Source organism: Amphichorda felina (assembly GCF_050947745.1).
Source record: "Amphichorda felina strain 45539 chromosome Unknown scaffold_8, whole genome shotgun sequence".
Lineage (NCBI taxonomy): Eukaryota > Fungi > Ascomycota > Sordariomycetes > Hypocreales > Bionectriaceae > Amphichorda > Amphichorda felina.
The window spans coordinates 1,559,923-1,582,050 of NW_028145042.1; the positions used below are offsets into that span (position 1 = coordinate 1,559,923).

The 22,128-nt window shown below is 55.5% G+C and overlaps 6 protein-coding genes across 6 annotated transcripts; 3 read left to right on the plus strand and 3 right to left on the minus strand.

Moving 5' to 3' along the window:
* Nucleotides 1-1,967: 1,967 nt before the first annotated feature.
* Nucleotides 1,968-2,658, minus strand: CUP9 (homeobox domain-containing protein; the record flags this gene model as incomplete). The annotated part of the gene is made up of 2 exons (XM_083197510.1): nt 1,968-2,221; nt 2,301-2,658. 2 exons carry the CDS (start codon nt 2,656-2,658, stop codon nt 1,968-1,970), a joined length of 612 nt encoding a protein of 203 aa, XP_083046978.1.
* A 7,434-nt stretch (nt 2,659-10,092) lies between these two features.
* On the plus strand, nt 10,093-11,703 carry PBN1 (PIG-X; the record flags this gene model as incomplete). Its single annotated transcript, XM_083197511.1, has 2 exons — nt 10,093-10,392; nt 10,564-11,703. The coding sequence occupies 2 exons, from the start codon at nt 10,093-10,095 to the stop codon at nt 11,701-11,703; spliced, it is 1,440 nt and encodes a 479-aa protein (XP_083046979.1).
* Nucleotides 11,704-12,241: 538 nt separating this feature from the next.
* ACO1O0_008146 (uncharacterized protein) lies at nt 12,242-14,380 on the plus strand (the record flags this gene model as incomplete). The annotated part of the gene is made up of 6 exons (XM_083197512.1): nt 12,242-12,288; nt 12,342-12,662; nt 12,716-13,153; nt 13,223-13,470; nt 13,520-14,125; nt 14,223-14,380. 6 exons carry the CDS (start codon nt 12,242-12,244, stop codon nt 14,378-14,380), a joined length of 1,818 nt encoding a protein of 605 aa, XP_083046980.1.
* Nucleotides 14,381-14,628: 248 nt separating this feature from the next.
* On the minus strand, nt 14,629-17,394 carry HSP98 (P-loop containing nucleoside triphosphate hydrolase protein; the record flags this gene model as incomplete). Its single annotated transcript, XM_083197513.1, has 1 exon — nt 14,629-17,394. The coding sequence occupies one exon, from the start codon at nt 17,392-17,394 to the stop codon at nt 14,629-14,631; it is 2,766 nt and encodes a 921-aa protein (XP_083046981.1).
* A 2,046-nt stretch (nt 17,395-19,440) lies between these two features.
* On the plus strand, nt 19,441-20,264 carry ACO1O0_008148 (mitochondrial 54S ribosomal protein mL67; the record flags this gene model as incomplete). The annotated part of the gene is made up of 2 exons (XM_083197514.1): nt 19,441-19,641; nt 19,698-20,264. 2 exons carry the CDS (start codon nt 19,441-19,443, stop codon nt 20,262-20,264), a joined length of 768 nt encoding a protein of 255 aa, XP_083046982.1.
* Nucleotides 20,265-20,493: 229 nt separating this feature from the next.
* On the minus strand, nt 20,494-21,559 carry ACO1O0_008149 (P-loop containing nucleoside triphosphate hydrolase protein; the record flags this gene model as incomplete). The annotated part of the gene is made up of 3 exons (XM_083197515.1): nt 20,494-20,631; nt 20,680-21,210; nt 21,380-21,559. 3 exons carry the CDS (start codon nt 21,557-21,559, stop codon nt 20,494-20,496), a joined length of 849 nt encoding a protein of 282 aa, XP_083046983.1.
* Nucleotides 21,560-22,128: the final 569 nt, after the last annotated feature.

Below are 22,128 nucleotides of genomic sequence, written 5' to 3' on the forward strand. Positions count from 1 at the left end.
TCGTTAGCTGCGGATCATGGAAAATTGGGTAAACTGATACTACCCCCTGGCAAGATGATCCGCCGGCACACGCTCCGGACCGAGACCTTGGTGATGGTCCTTGGGCGGTGATCATGGATTCATGGTGCCGATGGGCGTGGCCGCGCATCGACGCGCAAATCGGGACAGTGGATGCTGGACCCCCAAGCTACTACGTACGTACCAGTACTCCGTAGTAGTCCTAGTAATAATAGTGGTATGTGCTTATTAGACGCCAGCTATCAGTCTTGTTAAACGCCGGTGGGTGGCCCGTGGGTTTCCTGGGACTTGAGAGGGGCTGTTAGAAACCCCGGCTGCCGATCAACGGCTTTTATCGGTTTCTTTCTTTGTTTCTTTTTTTCTCTTCTTCAAACCCCTCAACGGCTGGGATGCTCTGCCTTTTGCATCTTGTCGGTCCCACGCCGGTAATAATGGTGGCGATGGCGGCTGAACCATCAAGCCGACAGGGAGGCGTCCAAGGGCCAAGCCCCCAGTTTCCGGGGGCAAGGAACTAAGGTTGGGGTCCTATGACATGGGTCAAGCAATCGTGGGACCGGTGGGCGCGTGCACGTAAGCAGCAAACGTCGCTGTCAACGATGCAGGAGGGACGACGGCAGGCCGGGGAAGGCCCCGGAGCCTGGGAGGAGAGGGAGGCGTGAGGACTGAAGAGGTGTGTGTAGGTGTGAGTGGGCTTGCTAGTACGTAGTAGTACAACAAGCCTAACGGGTGATGGGGAAGCTGAAGAACGGTGGAAGGCCAGGGCCCAGGGGCGGATCATGGATCCACGACTTCTCCATTTTGGCGTCCATAGAGCATTAGAGCCGTAATAGAGGGGGCCTGGCGTGCGCGCAGCGTCAGAGGGCTTGCGTGACCTGTGTGGGTGGCTTGCTTCCGGCATGTCGACGTCTCGAGTGAAAGGAGGTCGTGTGCCGGCGAGGCACCAGACCTTCCTCATCCGTGGCTGTCCCAGCCCTGGTATCGCCCAGTGGATACATGGTGATACATGCCACTCTCATGTATGTATGGTTCAACCAAGCAGTCCCGCAACGGCTGCTTAGAGCCTTGGCCCTTGGACGGCTTTCAGCCAGAAGGCTTTTTCTCAAACTCTCTTTGGGCAAGCTCCGCGGGTCCCGACGTCCCCTGGCCGAGCCCGAGTAATGCTCTCTCCAACATCCATCTTTGGGTACGAGTAATACTCCGTACGAGAAATGCTGCTACCAGTATTAGCACTATTATCAAACCTGTCCACCTCACCGGCCGGTTAATCATAAATTTATAATCATCATCCCAACAACGGTGAGCCCCTTGTTGTCTGCGCCGATTGAGCCCACAATACAGGGGAGGGTGGGGACTCGGTTTGTTAGTCCGGGGCCACTTACACATGGCGCAAACCCAACGTGAAGAATTCGGTCCTTCGGTGCCCCATCACCATCCACCGGTTCCCTATGCCCGTGGCGCGAGGGCACTCGTGCCCAAGTCGGCGACAGACGGCCGAGGTCTTGATGCCAGAAGAGTCAGAGTCGTGGCTTGCAAATCGGTCCTGTTGCCTTCCGGCCCCTGTGTGGCTGTGGAACTGTTGCGCCCGATAAGAGGACTAGTCTGTAATGAAAGAAATCTTGTTTGGCTGCTTAGCCTCTAGGAAGGCCCCTGGGAGGTCATCAGTGTCTAATAGATATGTTGTACATGGCTCGTAAAGTCGTGTCCTCCCCGCTCCCAGAACAAGAATCGCTCGCTACCCCGTGCGCCCAAAAACAATCAATATTAGAGACGATAACCCCGTCTTGCTGCACGTAGGAGTGCTATGATGAAACCCATGTAGTTCCCGTAAACGATTACAAACTGCCCTCATCTTTGTGACATGCGCTCCGCGCTTCTCCTCCGTAACTGTATTAGTAACTCCGTATAGCCGGATATGAAGAGACCACACTAGTCCAGTATCTCGTGGTTCTTCACACACTTCCCCTATTGATAGCGGGAGCCCGCCGTCGTCTTAGGCTCTCCATCTCCTTGTCGTACGCACCCCCTTCGTTGTCACTTAGCGTCAAGCCCTCGCGTTTACCGTGTCGGTCCACTCGCTCGGTGCTAGGTATGATCTTGCCGTCGCCGGTTCTGCCACTGATGGCATCCGACTCCACGCGGGCGTTGCTAATCATGGTTGGCAGCTGACGCCGGCGCGCGTTGATGAACCAGTTGGAAATTTGGTCTAAAAAGCACGGAACCATGTCGTTAGCTTCCTTTGTTCTCGCTGTTGTTCTAGGGGTTGCCACTAGTTTTGAACTTACTCATCTGAAGCCCTGTCTGGCGCATCAGTTCTTGCTTCTCGTCCTCTGTTGGATACGGGTGCGAGAGGTGTGCCATGAACCACGACCGAAGTTTGTCAGTTGTCTCCTTGGGAAGATTTCCCCTTCGTTTCGGCTGCTTGTTGTCGCCCCCTATCCCCATGTGGCCTACGTCCCCGTAACGAGAGTAGTCGCCATATTGCTGCGCGTAGGGGCTCGTAGAAAACGGAGTCCTTTCATATGCGTGACGGATGGGGCTGGTTGAGTTAACTTGGTTTGGATGGCGATACGAGGGCTCGTAGGTCGGCGGCACATATCGGGGAGCCACGGCTTCCACAACCGGGGGTCCCTGTTGCTGCATCGTTCGGCGACCGTCTCGATAATCTTCTGTGGGGTGATCTCGGGTGGCTGGTCTCGAAATCGAGACTCTGTCCATCCCCATAGCTGGGGGCAGGGTGGGAAGGGAAGGCCGAGGCTCTACCGTCTCGCGAATCTCGACAGGGGCGGGGATCCTAACTCTGGTAGATGTGAAAGGGGGAGCTGCGTGTACTGGCGGCTGCCCCCAAGATTCGGCAACTGGAGACGGTCGTGCTGTAGGTGATCGTGACGGCCGCACCGTGTGCTCGTTGCTGTGATATAGTCGAGGGACCTGGCTTGCCCGTTCCCTCTCTTGTTCATCCCCTGTCGACACCCTCCTCCTCTTGTTGGACAAGTTGAACACAGGTGAATGGTGCACATAGGCAGGGGACGCTACATGTCCGGAAGCTGCGGAACTGGGAGAAGTGTCTGATGTGCGAGGATATGCTGTTGACCCCTGGGAAAGGAGGTCCGGGAATTGCTAGCGACAGTCAGCAAAAGTTTTGGGAAGACTTGTGACGGTAGACGAACATGTCGGATAGAGGGAAGAGATACAGATGTGGCTGTCTGGATCTGTTGATGAGAATACGAAGAGAACCGGGAGGCGTCCCAATGATACTCCTTGTGGAAACCAGCAGGAGGTGCCGGTGTTGCGGCAAGCATAGCCATCTCGGACGGCTTGGAAGACGGCTGTGCTGAACGGTGGTCTGAATGTGTTGGCCGTAACGGGCTATATTCCATTACCAGCGGGACCTCAGCTAAACGTCTGCGTCCTGCGGCAATCTTTGCCTTGCTATACCGCATATTAGCTGTCGGTTCTGACCATCGAAGAACAGGCGAAGCTGACCTCGACGGGAATGCAAGAAATGGAATGCCCTGGCGTGGAAAGGCTTGGGTGCAAACGACCCCCTCCCCCTCCCCTAAGGAGCAAAAACAGTGGCAAGGTTGATAGTGGCGAGTGAAAACACGCCTATAATAGTGACACGCAGGTTTTAATGTAGATGGCTGTATTCTTAACCTGCGGGGCCCAGTTCAAAGAAGTTGAAGATGGGATGAGAATCCAGCAGAGGTAACCGAGGGGATGGATGGAAAACCGAGTGAAACTGGTTCCGGTGCAGCTGCGATGCGAGTCGTAATGTTACGGCGAAAGAATCAACCGGAGCCGAGTCCAACGCAAGGGCCAGGTATTCGGGGAAGTTTCAAGGTCCGATGAGCACGACCGCTCGGAGGAAGCGTCACGGGTGCCAGCCGGGGCGATCAAGGACGGCCAGATCTTATAAAAGAGCCGTGAGATGTGGGTGTGTGGAGGCGGATACAGATTTGACGCCGAACAGACTAAGCCGTAAGGGACCAGGTCTGCGAAGCATTTGGACCCGGCGATCAAGCAGCTCCAGAGCCAAGGGCCACCAGGGCCACCAGGGCCACCAACAAGGACGAGGAAGTGAGAGAATGACAGTGGCATCGTGAGCCGTTAGGGGGGGCGTGGGACTAACGGCTGGTGGCTGAATCTCCCGCACTCGTGGGTGGTGACACCCGGGCTGGAGGGTGGAACCGTGCAAGCGACGGGGCGCCAGACGGGGCGCCAGACGGGGCGGCCAGCAATGCAGCATGGATGTCCCAGACTCCCAGCAACCCGTCCCACGCGCTAGTAGCGCAGCCTTTTCCGGGATGCTATCGATTTAGGAAGCCCAGTGGAAAGACAACAGAAGGCGGCCACCAGGAGGCCCAGCAGGGGGCCCCCAGAGGTTCAGCCCAAGACACTCACACCAGGTTCCCATCTCATACAAGTACGAGTACGTACCCAACCAGCTTGGATCATGGATGGCAAACCCCTCCGAGGCTCTGACGGTCCAAACCACCTCTGGGGCCCTGGCCTGAGCGGCATTGCATCTGCACATCCCCCACGACCGTCATGAACCCATCAACTCCGGCCGATGCTCGGATCCGATGGTCAGATCTGGCGCTCAGTCGTCGCTGCCATGCCAGACTAAATAAAATCCATCACGTCGGGCAATGGTCGTTTGTCGCTGACCGTGTTACCTCCGATTACTCCCAAAAGGTTAACCAAAGCCAACGGCAACCACAATCTGTGATTTAAAGGGCGCGGACTGCCTGCCATAAGTTGCAGGGTGTCCGTGAGGCGAGGACTGCTGGCTATTTCCGATGTTGTACAGAAACAGGTTCGTTATGGCCTTGCACAACGCTTCTTATTGTGTACCAACGCCTTCGAATAAATGCCATCACCTATTACTTCGTATCGCCTCCCGTAAAATGTGCGAGTACTATGTACTCGTAGAACCTGTACAGGGGGTTGAAAGCTCTAATACCAGAAGTTCAGAACCCAACCGACGGGTTACCGGATGCTATTTGGCTGTGTGCTCTGTACGGGTATCCGTATATACTAAAGTAGTGTATGTTAGTACGGATACTTGGCGAAGTTTGACCCAGTGGCTTGGGGGCGGCCGTTCCTTGTAAGCGTCCCAGTCCGCCATTTTTCGGGCGGGGGCGCTCCAGAGGGAATCGACCCAGCGCCAGCACGTTGGATCTAGGCTTCCTGCCTCTGACTGGCCATCGCAAACTAGAATCAGTTGAGGCGCGTCGGTGATGGAAATTAATAGTTGTGCGTCATAAAAGACTTCGGGCGAAATTTGAATGAAAACATATGCGGCGATACAGAGTACTCTGAATGAATACTCGTGCATGCTCTAGCAGCTGTCTCGAATGCAGAAAACTGTCAGCATTTCTCCACCACGGTATGCAACAGGGAACACTGCATGTTTGGGTACTATGCAATAGACCCCCAAAAGTCACAGATCTTGAAAACTGTCAAAATCTCCAACACAGGCTCACAGCCAATGCCGGGGATTTAATGCTATCGGCGCCGCGGCGGGGAGATTAGCCAGCACCCCGGAGAGGTGGACGTTTTGCCTTTCCCTGTGTTACAGTAGTTCCCAGCGCTCTGAGGTGAGTTTGTCATTTGTGAGGCAGGAATGCGATTGGCTCATCAGAATGGACCCGGTCGTGTAAGGGAGCATTGACGATCACAGGCGTCAGATCGGTCCCGAACTCGAAGCGTGGAACGTGCGCCGTGGGCCGGTGCGGTGTGGGTACCTACACACGAGGCCTGCACACGAGGGTCTAGGGAGGGCGTTTGGGCGTTTGAGCGTTGGAGTGTTTGAGCGTTGGAGTGTTTGAGCTGCAAGCCTGCAAGTCCCCCCAAAGTCGAAACATGTCAGGCGACCTGTCAGTTGCTTCATCGATGGCAACAGGTTTTGCTTCCCTCCCCGCCAACAGTACCCTGCTTGCTGATATCTTTAATAGGCGAATCTGCAGGGCCAGCGTTTCGGGTTTGTTCAAATTTTAGGGCAATGGAGCCATGTTGAAGATTAAAGGCCCATGGCTCACTTTCCTAGCAATGAAGAGCAAGTCCGGACCAGGAGGCAATCATAATATGGCCTGTTGAGGCTAGTATCGTCTGGCCTTGTTGTACTCGTGGTATTGGTGTGGGAAATCCCATGCTGCCTTGCCGACTCAACCTTGGGCTAATAGCCGACGCAGCCCGGCGAGAGGCGGTCTGTGGCTTCGAGTGTTGAGCATTTTTGTATTTTGTGCGGTTGCACACTGACGTCTGACGTTGGCGACGCCTGGAACGGCGGAGTCCGCTGGAGCCTGCTGGGCAAACACGGACAATACTCCAGAAGTGGCCTAGGCGGAAATTCATCGACAGCTTTCTTTTGTCACAAGCCTCATGTGGCATAGGGCATGCCAAGTCTCTGACAGCTCTCATGGGTTACATCGTGGGGCGTGGGCAACAACATGTACATACGTAATGTACGAAGTACAGTACTGGCATCCAGCCTCCAACCGGGGGACAAGGCCTGAGAACTCTCGGCGTGCATGTGTCGACTGCAAGCCATCATAGTACATAGTACTAAGAGATGTCAGCTTTTGCTCCCCCAGAAAGCTGGGAGCATCTGATTGTTCTGATGACAGTTTTCGGGTTACGAGTGCCAACGGCCCCACGGCTTGATGCGGTCTGTTAGGTGGGACCTGTCAAGGACTTAAGGTGCGACTGACCCCTGCTACTTGGATCATCCACCGTTCCGGCCCCCGAGATATGTACGAGTACTGCATAGGATGTATGTACCTGCGGGTGCTCATCCGCCCAGCAAATGAGGATCAGTAATCGGGCGGCTTAGAGTTGCAGAAGCGAGCCTAAGTGTCTCGTCACGTTTTGGAGCTTCGCCACGGTCGCTAGGAAGTTGTCATGGCCGCCATATTAACGGTTGTCTGGGTATTGTCTTAAAGGCACATCCGGCCGTGGTTCGCTCTAGTTTAAAAAGTCAGCACAAACGCCCAATTTTCCGAACAGCACCACAACACACAGACATGGAAGATCCACTCGAAATGCACTCGAGGTGGCGGGAAGGAGCCGCCCACATGCATGATTGGGCTATCGCCTTTGATCCAGGCGGGATCAGACATGCACGGTCGCCTAAGAAGATTGGCTGAGCCCATCGAGCGAAGGAGCCGGACCTCGTGACAATTTGTGCAACCGGCCGGCAACCGCAGCAGCGCCAAGGGAGATCGTGCAGGTCGGAAGTCAATGCGAAAGGTGTCGACACTCTGTTTCGGCCTGGAGGGTTCGGGTTAAAAGCGATCGTTGCAGCCGTTCATAGCGGCAGAAGAAGATGTTGCAAGTCCCGTCTTGCAGGCTGAGGAGAGGTAAAAAGAGGGCGGTGAGGTTCCTTCCCAGGTCTAACTGGCATCCACCCGCCATTAGGTACATACCTACCTAGGTTCTACTCGTACTTGCCAAGAGCCCACGACGACGTCAGAATGCCATGTTACAATCTGGAAGCTGCCTCTTCTAGAAACAGCGACCAACTGGCCATCAATCAGCCAACATCCACTTGTATTGTACCTATCTAAGTTGGGGTTGCTGTCGCCACTCATCCTCTCCTGAGACGTGCAACTTTCGCAATTCCCTCAGACAAGTTCCCGCAATTTTGAGCACAGGACCATGAGCACCTCTATATCTGCCCATTATTTGACCCATCGGTGATATCAAACGCAACAAGACGGCCCTCCACTTCTTCCAACTTCCATCAGCGACGTGAGAATGCGATGGGCAGCCACAGTTGAGAGCTGGCGGTTGCACTTTGCAGCGAATATGGGTTAAACGTCTCAGCTGCTCAAGCTCATTGCTTTACTCTGGCAACTTGCCGCATGCCCAAGCGTTGCTACAAGTTGACAGGATATCTGCAGCTAGCCCGACTTCGATGCTTTGCAAGCTCAACTGAACTCGGAAGTTCCTCCTTGACAGACTTCGAGAGCCTCGTCATACCTAATATGATGGCATCGACACGAACCGCCCAGCTGGGAATGTTCCCGCTCTCCTGCTCCGATGTTTTGTGGGACGGCAAACTTTCTCATCATAATCCGTATACCTTTGTGTCGGGGCTCCCTGACAGTAGCAGAAGCACGGCATCAAATCTAGCTTTGACATATCGGATCCTTGCCTGCGTCACGTCGCACGCCCGCGTCCAGCGCCCCCGTACCCAGTGTGACGGGTGAGTGCTTCTGTGGCACAAAAATAGTCCTCGCGTCATCTTTCAATATTCGCTCCTGTTGGGTGAGTGTGAATGCACTTGAACGCCACGAGATCCTCTCAGTTTAAGTTGAGTTTCTCCATGTAAGTTGAAATAGAAAATCACAATAGTCTCGATAAAGCTAGCTTGCAACCCAACTTTTCACAGGTCGAGAAGCCAACCCGACCATATATCATAGCGGCTTACTTGATGGCCCGCTTCAGACGGGAATGTCACCATTCTGTCTTGGAGGTGATACAGCATCGGCCGTCCGGGCCCGGAGGCATCTTCAAATACAGGTAAACAACCGGCGGGCCGTTGGTAGCGCAAAGCCGGAGAAGGTTGCCGCCTAGGTCGATGTGTTACCTTCGTGTACGGAAAAGGGCAGCGTCACTATCCCGACAGAACATGAAATAACCGAAATGATTTATTATTCAAAGCCAATAATTAGGAAACACCTCTCTTTTGGCAATAAACATGGGGTGATAACTAGCGCAGAACAGTCTAGACATGACATTTCTCCTCCTTTCGGTATCAGACACTACGAGAAGTCGTCCGCATAGGAGCCTTCCTAAGTAGACCCTGGTCGGGCGCATGGCCAAGCATCAAATTCAGGGCGACTCTCTCAAGTGCCGTGCAGGCGCCACAAGTCGGCAATTGCCTGAGTCGCTCTCTCAAGATTATACGCGGCCATTGCTGTAGGTGGTCAACGCGCCAGACGCACAATAATATCAGACTGACAAGGGCGTTGCAACACGGGATCCCCACCTCTAGATTTGAGTTGCATGCAACAATGCAGGGCAGGGTAAGAAACCCGGGCAGAAACAAGAACGCATTGACACTGGCTCCATTTCGATGTGAGATATATCCCCGTCGGTCTTTTTTTCTTGACTGGGGTAGGATGTCTTAGGCACCGATGTGCATAGTATAAAGCCGGCGTCGCACAAATCCGAGCCACGTACGTACTTATGGACGAGCTACCCTTTCAAGAGCCCTGCAGGATCTTCAGGCGCGGATACTCGGCAAACGCCTCTTTGGCAGGGGAATTGCTTACATGTCAAGGGTAATCCCCAGACCTGTGCCTGCTCTATCCGGATGCCACGATGAAGCACACCCCGGCCCTCGTTACATGGAAACGCACCAACACCCCCAGGCCCCAGCCTGTACTAGCAAGACGACCGGTTTCCAGGTTCAGGGTTCCAGGAGTTTCCTGGCGCCGGATGGCACCCGTGGAAGGATTATCATAAAAGTTGATCACCCGTCACCCTCTCATCACACGTAACTATGTTTGTACGAGTACTCGCTTTAAAATTTGCGGTTGCGAGGAACTCATGTGAAAATATTACTATGAGATTTGGACGCTCCCATCAGGCTGCATTAATGGCTTACAAGCATAGACGATGAGCTAGCCAGGAATGGGCTGGCTATGTCGTTATTCTTACCCTCTTCACCATGTTACCACCAAAACTGCCTTACTGTGTATATCTGGGACTAATATATAGACATTGGTTCTTCATATGTATTCTGGGGATGTTGGAGCCTGGAGATGAGCTTGTGCTGATAATAGGTCAGTAGCCCATTGGGCTGGGTACTTTAATACCTACCTAGGTAACCCAAGACATGGCCTGTGGCTGCCTGTGGCTGCGCTGCACACTGGCCACATGGACCGTTACAGCGTCATTCCGAACAAACGCGTTATCGCGCCTAGCTCCACCATTTCATCATCCTCAACACCACGTCTGAAACTCTGCTGGCATTCGTCTTCCGCCTCGAATCACAGCAGCGACCCTGTCACCAACCTACTCACAGCTTGACGTCCCGTCGTTGGCAGAACCTCGTCGCCCACGATGCGGGAGAGGATCACCCTTGTGCACTCGCCAGATACTGGAATCGAGCCTGAAGCACTAGGCCTAGACATCTCGGGGCTCCATGCTCCACCCGTCGAAGCTGTGCGTGAAGACCGACTCACGCTCGCCATTGATGGACTTCCACTCGAGGTCGCCCAGGTGCTCCAGAACTTTCGGGAGCTGCACCTAAGATGGTCCAGCCCCCGGGCGTACAAAACTCTAGATCCGTTTGCCTCGCGACTCTCACCGGGTTTCCACGTCTCCTACACGCCCTCCAGCGACAGCACCTCCCTACCGTTAGTGAGCGTGTAACAGCTGGACCTGCTAGCGATATTGACACTTTTACCAGGTCCAGGCTATGCTCTTCACTTCAGGCCTTTGGCCCTCTCGACTGCATGTCTCCAGAGGTCTGTGCCGGCCAGATTTTCAGAGGCCCCCCAAATTTTCAAGCTTTACTAACGTCAACCCTAGGCTTTTACTGAGATAAAAGACCAGCATTCTTCTGGGAAGCCCACGCTCTACTTCTATGGCCCGCTGGAAGATCTGAACGTCTTCTCCAATGTCTTACGTGGCGTCCTCTGCCGTGGGGATGAGACGTGCAAGACCCGGGCCATAGAGCTCGAGTCGGCTGTTGCATTGGACTTTGATTTTGACAGCGAAACTGAGGTCTCCAAGTTGGCCGCTCTCTGGCCGCTCAAAGAGCAGAAGGTGGATATTGATGCTTCCGAGACTGTACGGACTGAAGTCGGCGTCTTGGCCCAGGGCTCTCCCCCTAACATGGGCACCCACGATATTGGCGTCGGTGGGATACTCGCAGTCCTTGGGGAGCGCAAGAAACCATCCCCAACGCTCTTCGCCTTCCCCTCTCGCCATCGCCTCAGCGGGATGGGCTTCTCGTCCCGGTTCCTCTTGCCAACCGGCCTGCATCCGACCCTTGAGATGACCTTGAGCCACAACCAACCGCCTGAGAGGGATGCCGACTGCCGTCCCTATGCGTATCTGACCCTTCCCAAAACCATCTTTGCAGACCGTTACCAGCTAGATGATGCCCTCTTCATGGCATCTAAGAACCTGACTGCAGCTCGGAACACGAGTCTACCTGTCGATCTGGAGGCGCCAGCTTACACAACAAGAGTCTGGGGATCTAGTGTACTTATAGAAATGGCGCCCCCTAGCGCAGGCGAGACTCAGGAATGGACCGCCCAGGTCCCGCTCCACCTGCGCTATCTCGAGCCATCCGCCACGGGCGAGCGCGCCATCGAGGTGCCGTATCCCGCTGTCTTCTGGGCGTGCCAGGCGGACAGGACGATTGACTTTACCAACAACCCGTTTGACCGCCGAAATCTCGGATATGACAGTCTGTTCGACTCGAACACGGTGTTCTGGCACGTGGAGCCGCGGCCATCTGAAGGGGAGACGATCATCAACAGCATCACGGTGCCCGTGCTGAGGCAAGAGGCCACTTCCTGGGTGAGCCTGGGCACAGCGGGGGTTATAGCGCTGGGATTCGCCTGGGTTATGTGGAAGGTTGTGGGCGCGTACATGAAGCATGGACACGGGGCCTCGCCGCATGACGATGGCAAGGCCACGACTGAGAAGAAGACACGTTAGGAACGTATGGCAGAAGCGACATCTAGAATTATGATAGCGTCATGCTCATCTGAATGAATAATACTTAGTATACTTATCCTTAATGGGCCATGGCTGAAAGCAGGAACAGGCCAGCGGGAGACACGTGACTGCGTCGTCAACAGCCACCGCCTTTGGCCACCGGCGTTATCGGCGATAACAGGTCCCTTGCGAAGTACTTACCCAGCACTCACTCAACTCGCGCTTCTCAGTGAATCGCCGTGTATTTAACATCACTGAGAAGGATGTCAACTGGACTTTTATTTATGGGGCCCATGCAGCTCATCTCATGAGTGTTAATGGTCGATGATGGCGTCAGCGAGCCCATCAGCCCAATGGCCGTCGCCACCGCGCACCGCCCATGACGATCGCATCCGACGCAATGTAGCCTGCGTGAACTGCCGCAACTCCAAGGTGCGTCTTTGCAAGGGAAACAAACATTGTCTGACTGGGGATTCAGGTAAGATGCAGGCAGAGTTCAAATCCGGACGAGCCCTGTCAGCGGTGCTCCAAGCTGGACATGGCGTGCGTTGTCGACAGGTCACACAAGAGGATCACCAAGCGAAGGTATGGATATACCTAGTCTATGAGGAGAGACTCAATTTATTGACACATTATAGTAAGCTGGAGAAGCTGGAGCAAGAGCTGGATGCCATCAAGCAGGCCGTCCGCCCTGCTCCGAGTGACGAGCCCAGGCCTCCCCGAAGCCCGCGAGCAAGCTACTCGTCCTACCCAGAGCATTCTCGCCCCTCGATATCCCACGGGTCGATATCCCATCCACCTACCTTCCAGGAAACCCCTACCAGCCTCCCGGAGCATCCACCTAGCCACCTAGGCCTAACAGCGTCGGCCAGGAGGCCTGTCAAGGACAATCCAAGCCGGCCTCGCACCATCGGCTCCTTGGCTGTGCCCGGCGAGGACATAGACTTTTACTTTGACAAGTAAGTGTCTTATATTACCGCTGTAGCGAACACTATGGCTAAATCGTGCACAGATACCTCGAGTGCTTTCACCCCTTCGTCCCCATTGTGCGCAAGAGGGATCCCGATGAGTGCTACGAGGCCTGCGCAACCCTCTTCTGGGTCATCATCTTCATCACCTGTCGCCGCTACTCCAGAAGCCAACACCTTCTCGCTACAATAACTGAGACTCTCACAAAAGACATATGGCTTCTCCTGTCTGGCCCCGTCGTGAGCCTCGAGGCCATCCACGCCCTCCTCCTCATGTGTGCATGGCCACTCCCTACAATCCGCTTCACCACGGACCCCTCTACCACATTGGCCGCCGTCGCCATGAATGTGTCTATGGTCATGGGTTTGCATACATCCAAAGGGTCTCATCCTGAGTTCTGCATGGGATCCAGGCAGAATGCTACGTTTACCGACGAGGAGGCATCCGTCACCTGGATACAGGCTTGCATTCTTGCACAGAGGTTTGTAACTGCCATCCTACTACTGGATGGAGGACCATAAGTACATGACAGCTAACTAGCCTGTGTCAGATCGGCCTCCGGTGCTGGACACCCGCCACCCTCTATACAGTTCAATGACGCTTCCCCTAAGGGGTTGCTGGGATCTCCCCAATGGACCGACCTTCTCGCCATGTACGATGTACAGAGATACCTCAACCGCTTTCACCTGGCCATGGCCTCACACATCTCCAGCCATGGCTCCGTAGTCGAGAGTCTAGTCGCGGACTGGGAGGACGGGTTTGAACCCCTAAAGCCCATAATTATCCGCCACGACTCCGGTACGCTCCGCTCACCCCTTTCCACGCTCCTTAGCACTCACTTTACTAGACCTCTCTCGCTTCCTCCTCCTCGTGGCTCAACTGGAGATTCAGTTCTATTACTTCTGCCACCCTCCAGGCACCCCTGGCCCCAACTTTCACCTTCACACCGCCCGCGCCCTTACCACCGCCAAGTCCATCATCACCAACGCCCTCAGCCTCGAATCCTCGCACACCAAGCTCCTGACCCACGGTCCCCAGTGGGTTTTCCGCTCCATACTCGACGCCTCCTGCCTCCTAGTCTCTGCCCTGCGCTCCGCCTTTCCACCGCCCCTCGACCGCGCCAAGCCTATATCCCCCTCCTCCCCGGACGACAACAACGGCAGCGCAAGCGCCAGCGTCAACCCAGCCAGCCACCTCGTCCAGCGCTGCCACGCCGCACTGTCCGCCTGCTCCATCCGCGACGGCGATCTCCCCTTCCGCGCCGCGGCCCTCATCCACGGCTTCTGGTCTTGCCGCGACCAGGTCCTCGCCAGCGACCCGCCCGCCATGGCCTGGCCAAACCGCCTTGGCATAGGGGTCACTTGTTGGTGCTTCCACCGCTTCCACACCGCCCTGCAGGCTGTGCAGAAGAACACCAACTCGGAGAGCGCCAGCAAGGCTCTCCGTGTTATACGTCAGTTACATGGTCCCCCCCAAACTCCCTTCTACTCTCCCTGGAAGAGAGGAGTCGTGGACTGTCGTTGCTAATTAGGCCTCGTCTTGCTGAGCAGAACTACCCTACAAGACCTCTAATAATGCGTCCACCGGTGGCCAGGAAGCGAGGGCAGAGGAGATGTCGGTCGATCCTTTTCAAGAGGTTGATTGGTCCATGGTCATGGATGACTTTGGATGGGGCGGGACAGATTCTGTCTTTATGGGCCTCCCTTAGGCTGATTTTCACACTCATATCACACAGCATTGAGATTGGGGATACCAATATCTAGCAAACCACTTTTATGTAATTAGGAGCAAACTATGTATGTAGCTTTGAATCTGGTAACCTACTTATCCAATGACCTATGCATTTCCATCCGGTGCCAAACCCTAACGCCAAATCATTTCTTCGTGGGTTTTCTTTCTTCACCTTTAGAACCTTTGTCTTGTCCCCTTACACAATAATCGCGCAACTCATCTTTCTCAAGTGTAAAAGTCTTCTTCCATGTCGTCGCCCATCACTTCTTCCATAGCGTCTTCCGAATCATCCATCATTTCATCATCATCCTCGTTGTCGCTGTCAGGGTGGTTGGGGATCACCACGATCCTGCCATCGTCGAGTTCCACGTGAGCCTCCTCTCCGTCGCGGATGCCACCGCGCAGGATGTGAATGGCCAGCTTGTTGAGGACCTCGTGCTCGAGGAGCCTCTGGAGCGGACGGGCGCCGTACGCGGGCGAGTATCCCGCGGCGCCCAGGTGGTCCTTGGCTTCTTCCGAGACGTCGATTTTGACCTTGCGACCGTTGTCCTCCAGGCGTTTCTGGATTTCTTGGATGCGTAGGTCCACAATCTTGCGAATCTCCTTCCTAGTGAGGCGGTTGAAGATGACTACACTGTTGATGCGGTTGAGGAACTCAGGGAGGAAGTAGTTGCGGAGAGCGTTCATAACCAGCTCGCGGACGCCCGGCTCGATCCGGCCCTCCTTGGTGCTCCTTGTGAGGTACTCCGCACCAAGGTTGGAGGTCATAACCACAATGCAGTTCTTGGCGTCAACGACCCGACCTTGGCCGTCGGTGATGCGGCCGTCGTCCATGAGCTGCAGGAGGACAGTCAGGACCTCCTTGGCAGCCTTCTCAACCTCATCAAATAGAAGGATAGAGAAGGGCTTGCGGCGGAGTGCTTCAGTGAGCTGGCCGCCGGCATCGTGTCCAACATAACCTGGAGGCGCACCAATCATGCGGCTCAGTGCGTGCCTCTCCTGGTACTCGGACATGTCGAAGCGGATCATGGCCTTAGGGTCATCGAACAGGAACTCGGCAAGAGCCTTGGTCAGCAAGGTCTTACCGGTACCGGATGGACCGCAGAAGAGGAAGCTCGGGGGCGAATTGGGGTTGCTCAGGCCAGAGCGCTGCAGACGGATCGAGTTTGCAACGGCCTGGACCGCCTCCTTCTGGCCCACGACAGTCTTTCCGAGGACCTTTTCCATGTTGATGAGCTTCTCCTTCTCAGACGTGCGGAGTCGGGTGACGGGGATGCCAGTCCACCGGGCAACAATCTCGTTGATGTGGTCGGCTGTGACAATGTCCGTCACCATACTCGAGCCACTGTCGTCAGTCGCGGTAGCATTCAGAGCTGCATCAGCTGCAGCCTTGCGCGCCTCGAGATCCTTGATCACGGCCTCCTGTTCAGGGATTGCTCCGTACTTTAAGTCGGCGGCCTTGGCGTGATCTCCCATGTTCATCGCATCCTCGAGTCGCTTCTGGAAGTCGTCAAGCTTGACCTTGGCTTGGTGGATTTCCTCGCTGCGCTTGATTTCGTTCTGATACTTTTCGCGAAGGGGTTGGAGTTCTTCCTCGACGTTCTTCGCATCCTTCCTGGCCTGCTGGAGTCTGGTTTGGGACGCCTCGTCCTTCTCCTTCTCAAGAGCGGCGATCTCGATCATGTACTGCCTAAGCTTCCGCTCGAGGGAATCGATAATTTCAGGCTGGGACTCTCGGGCCACCTGGACGGCGGCTGCAGCCTCGTCCACGAGATCAATGGCGGAGTCAGGCATGCGCCGCGAGGTGAGGTAACGCGCAGCCAGGTTGGCGGCTGCAACCAACGCACTGTCCAGAATCGTGACGCGGTGGTGTCGGTCGTAGCGTTCCTTGAGACCTCGAAGAATAGAAATGGTCTCATTGATGGTTGGCTCCTTGACCAGGACTTGCTGGAATCGCCGCTCGAAGGCAGCGTCCTTCTCGACGTACTTCCTGTACTCGGCAAGGGTGGTCGCACCAATGCAGTGCAGCTGGCCGCGAGCAAGCATAGGCTTGAGCAGGTTGGCAGCGTCCATGCCGCCCTCTCCTGAAGATCCTGCGCCCATGAGAAGGTGGATCTCGTCGACAAAGAGAACAATCATCTCCTTGGACTCTTCGATCTCCTTCAAGACGCCCTTCATGCGTTCTTCGAATTCTCCTCGGTACTTGCTGCCAGCCACCAGGGAGCCCACATCGAGAGACAGCAGCTTACAGTGCTTGAGGTTGTCGGGGACATCGCGGTTGACTATTCGCTGGGCAAGACCCTCGACAACGGTAGTCTTGCCGACACCGGGCTCACCGATGAGCACTGGGTTGTTCTTGGTCCGGCGGGAGAGGATCCGGATGACTCGGCGGATCTCCTCCTCTCGGCCGATGACGGGATCGATCTTCTTGTCCCTGGCCATGGCGGTCATGTCAATGGTGAATTTGGCCAGGTTCTCGTTTTCCTGCTCGGTGTCGGCGGTCTTGCTGTCCACGCGCTTGGTTCCGCGGATAGCCTGAACAGCATCGTGGACCAGCTTAGCCTTGGGGATGTTGGCTTCCCTGAGAGCAGCCTGGATTTTTTCGTCTTCCGAGAGTGCCGTAATAAGATGGTCAACACCGATATAGGAGTCTTTCTGGACCTTCTGGAGCTCCATAGCCTTTCGGAGAACGGCGTGGAACTGGGGTGAAAGCGAGACCTGCTCAGGGGGCGGGTCTTGGCTGGGAAGCCGAACTAGACCCTTCTTCAGTGCTCTGTCGAACAGCTGTGGATCGCCGTGTGCTCGCTCCACCACCTGTCTGAATAGCGAGGCTGCTGGCGCTGGGCCATTCTGCTGGTCTTTGGACTGATCAACGGGTGGGTCGAGTAATGAGACAGCGAGATGTACGGGCACAAGCTGAGAGTGCGCATATTGCTCAGCCAAGGCCATGGAATCCTCGACGGCCTTTTGGGCCCTGTCGGTGAAATCCATGCGTGCGGACATGTCGGTTATAACAGGGTATCGCAGAAAAAGAGGGTAAGGTGCGGATGTTGGCGGATGGATGGGACTGTATGCCCGTCGATTATGAGTAAGCTGAGCTGAGTGAAGATTGGGCTCAGTCTTGTCTTAGATATTGGCGGGGATGATGTCGCCTTGCGGGGGTGGGGTATCAAGAGCCCTCTGGGCGTCGTTTCTTGACCTATTTGTACAATGGGAATATGGAAGAAAGAAAGAAACTGCAGCCAGGGCACTGTTGCAACGCGATCAATATATCATTGAGCCCAAAGTGGGACTTAATGCAGGAGAGGGCAGTCCAGCACCTAACAGCACCTTGGGGCAGCTTGTAGGAGCTTCTCGGAAGCTGTGGAAGTGACTCCGGGCGCTGCAACGGTGGGAACCTGCCAGAAGCTTGTAGATGATTCGTGATGTCACAAGCCATCACTCGCTGCCCAAATGAGCTGATGGTGGGGAGGGAGCTCTGTGATTGGCTGCACCTGAGCCACCATCACCTGACTCAGCTGTTTGCAGTCTGGAATGAACATTGCGGAAGGCCAAGGTTTTCAACGGTTGAACTTTGGGCCTTCGCCCCGCTAAACGGCCTCGCCTACCGTACATAGTACATGTAATAGGCACATTTCCTACATCATCCAATCCCAATATTCACTGTACGAGTATCCACTTATAGCTGCTCAGACAGCTAGCTTTTCGGCCAGACATACCTTATGATTTTCGGGCTGAAAGTATCAAGCGCTGTCTGTTTAGATAAGTACGCACCATGTTCCATGAGTATCTCGCCGAGTTCATATTCGCCCGGTTCGCCGCCAAGGGGATCAGTGTCCGGGCTTCTCCAGGGTGTCTCAAGATCCATTCTCTAGGTCCGTTGCCATCGAGTCCTCTGTATTCTGGTGAAGTTGGCGCCACAATGGAAGAGAAGCTTCATGCGTGGAGCGATAACAAGTCGCGGGGTCGTCCAGTGCAAGTGTTGCTCGATACTTGCTATCTTGGCATTGGATGTCCGCCCCGTTTCCCTACGAGCAGCCTACGAGTCCGGCAGCAGCCACACGCAACGCTGTACTTGCTGACCCCGGAAAAAGTATAGAGACATCGGAGCAGTTCTACATCATCAGCGTTAGTAGTAAACTCGTAGCCCCATCAGCTTGCAAACCATAATGCCATCCGGGCTGTCAAATTCGGACGACGAGCCATAAGCACCTGGTCAATAAGTATTTTTGCTAGGTATGCAATATGACCCTCGCGTGAGACAAGGGTATAGCGGATTCTCGCTAATGGTATCTGTTCCAGAAGTTGACACCCTCGCCGGCATCGACCATTTCGCGTCCATGATGGCACCGACGCCTTTATTGGCTTGGAGCGGCTCGATAACTGGTATGGCCAGTGGCAAGCATGAAAGAAATGGAGTTCCTGGATTCGAGTCTCCCAGTAACATGCGCTGCGTTCACCCTAGCCGCCTGTGGCGGAATTCCCCGTGGGAAAAGGTTGACACCAGCGGCCGCTACATGTTAAAGCGTGTAGGCACGGCAGTGACGGCACTCTGAGGCCGCCGATCGATGTGCTTCTGTTGTTGCCAAAGCCGATCGTGGTAGGTGGGCGAGGGCCAAGGAGAACGAAGAACATACAGCTCCCTTGTCTGAGCGCATTCACGCTGAGCTCGTATTCTGCGAAATAGTAGACATGCCACCCAGCAGCTCGGATGAGAGGCACTTTGAGAACATGGCTGAGGCGACAGGCGCTTTCGATATGGCAATGTATCAATATGCCCCTCAGACCATTGGATAAGAGAGGCAGATTGCGGATAGTAAGAACATGTCCAGGCGTTCAATAACGGAGTTTGGAAATGGCTCTGGTTCGGGCTTGTAATGTCCCCAAGGGCCCAGAAGGTCGGACGGAGAAAAGTGGGGCCCGTTTCGGTCCGCGCAATCACGTGACTGCGCGAGAGACCAGAAGCAGATTGGAGAATTTCATGCGACCAGAAGATCCCCAGACGGCGCAAGTCCAATCCCAACAACGCCGGCGAAGATGAATGCGGCACCGAGCTTACGGGCAGGCCAGTCCTTGGTCGGCCTGCCAAGGATAAGTCTACGACAAATCTCACACAGCGGCAAGCCCAAACAGCCCACGACCGGCTTCCTAGGCCCCGAGGGCCACGGCGAGAAGATCTGGATCTGGAGCCACAGGAGGACAGACCAGACCATCTATACTCTCCGGGACCGGCTGAATGTATGAGCTAGCTACCTTTCCCCCCGCCTTGGACTCTATGCTGACATTGGCCATAGGATCACCACGACCTGAAGCAACTCCCGTTCAACGGCAAGAAACTCAAGCCCGCGACGCTGCGAAAGGATTACTGGTCCCCCATGGCCGTCATCGAGCTCCCTAAGGGTAGTGGCGTCATCGGCCGGTCCGTCTTCCAGAAGCTCCGCGAGCTCAAGCACCTGCACGAGGTGTCGTGGCCCGAGGACCTGCGCCTCAAGGCCGAGGAGGAGTACACCAAGGAGGAGATCAAGAGGGTCAAGGCGGCCAAGGCCGAGGGGCGCACGTACGTGCCTGTGCGCACTAAGCGCGAGAGGGGCCGCGCGCTCAACGCGCAGAGGAAGAACTCGATTGCCGACCTAGCCGTCGTGCTGGCCGGCCAGGGCCGCGGGAACAAGATCCTCGCGGGCGAGGGCGAGCTGGTGCCCGTCACGGTGAACTGGGCCAATGACCAGGACAAGAGGTACGCCGAGACTTGGACGGAGAACGTCACCCACGGCCTGTTTGAGGAGCACACCTATGCGGCTGGGGACGCGGTACCGGAGCCCGTGAAGGCGAAGCCTGCACCTGGGGAGCCCAATCCGCAGTAATGGACGCGGAGGAGCTGGAGGGGTGGTGAGAAGGGAGCTGTTTGGCATGTTGTTGTGAATCTAGCGAGGAAGATGAGGGCTTGTTCATGCCATGTATACACGGGCGCTCTGCCCGATAGTCTTGTATCATACGTTGTACTAAACTCAATGAAACGGGCATGTCCCACATTACGACATTATCCATAAGCGATTCGCCAAACCCTGAACGACGGAAACCCCCATCGAACTCCTAAGCGCCAATGCAGAACTGCTTGAGATACTCATAATGAGGGATGTTGGCATCCACCGTGGCGCGGATGACCTTTTGCGCCTCGGCGCCGTACTTTTCCGCCCACTCCTGATCCTCCGACTCGACCGTCGACTCTTTCTATAATAAGGTGTTAGAGCTGCCGGGAAATATGCTGCGCCGACGTACCTGAGCACGGGTCCTCGCCCTCAAGGCAAAGCTATTGATGGCGTCATTGTGGAAACCATTCCACTTGGCAAAGTGCGCCTCGGCGTGCCTCTTGTCGTCCTCGTCCCACTCGAGCATTTCCGGGCAGAAGTCGATTTGGGTACGGCGGCAGTACTCGCGGATGGCGTGCTCGGGGTTGTCAAGCATGTCGTCAGCGTCAACGACAGTGAGCTGCTCGCGGTCGACGAGGCCGCTGTTGACGAGGAAGTCAAAGAGGCGGACAAGCTCGGCGTAACCGGCCTCGCTGGGCATGAAGTGATCGAAGCCCGTGATGTCGCTCAGGGGCGGAATGGTGCACCGCCAGTAGGAGGGGATGGAGCGGCGAGGGTGGCGGATGAGAAAGGTGAAGTGGAAGTTTCGGAGGACGGCGAGGGGCAGGTTGGTCGGGTTGCCGGCCTCGATGCCTCCGCCCAGTGAAGGGGCGATCCGAGTCCGCTTCCCATCAGGGGGCATGAGGTAGTATGCCATGTCCTTGATGAAGATGCGCTTCCCCTGGTGTGTGTAAGTCACGGGTCACGACCGCGAGTTGCGGAGGCCGTGCGAATGGACATGTTGAACTTTATAGATGGGTAGGTAGGTATTTTGGGTGAGAATTTGGCCTCACTTGAGGCATGTTTCATGTGGCATGCATTGCAGAAAGGCCAGCAAGGAGGAAGCGAACCTCTTTCTGCCCCTGCTCGACAATATGGTCGACAATATCAAGATACGTCTTGTCGGACGCGCCAGACGCCTCGCGGGCCTGGACATCGTCCTCAAAGCGCTGGCTCATGTATTCGGGACCAAAGTAGAAAGCATCGCCAAAGGGCTCATGGATGCATTCCAGGGTATCACGGCGCGTCATGAAGACCTATCGCGACTTGTTAACAAGGGCCAAAATAGGCAGATGATGGTGTCCATACTCTCTCAAAAGCTGTGGAAACAGCCCGAGGGTGTGTTACACAAAATATGGGACGAGGCGCCATCTTTGAGAAGAATGCGATGCTTGAGCTTTCAAGAGAAGAGTTAACGGGAGAAGAAAGGCAGAGAAGTACCAGAAGCCAGGAACGGAGTTGCCCGGGACCACGAGGAGCCCCGAGCAAGGGACGGGCCTTATATCCCAATTCCAAACGGGCCACCACTGGCCAGGTACATGTGCGCTCAACAGCGTCGTGCCCGTGAAACTGCACCACTACATGTACATACAATGTATACACGGTACCTATTCGGTGGCGGACGCGTGGGGGTGGCTTCTAGACCTTGATGTGCCAGCGGCGGCGCCGAGGTGGCACGGCAGACAAATCAGATCCGTCGCGGACGAAAAGCCCAGAGAAAAGCCCATCATCACGGCTCCAACTTGGGGATTCACGGCCCACACGGACCTGTGTCGCCGGAATCTCGTCGTTTAAGCTCCACCGGGGGTAGCGAAATCTC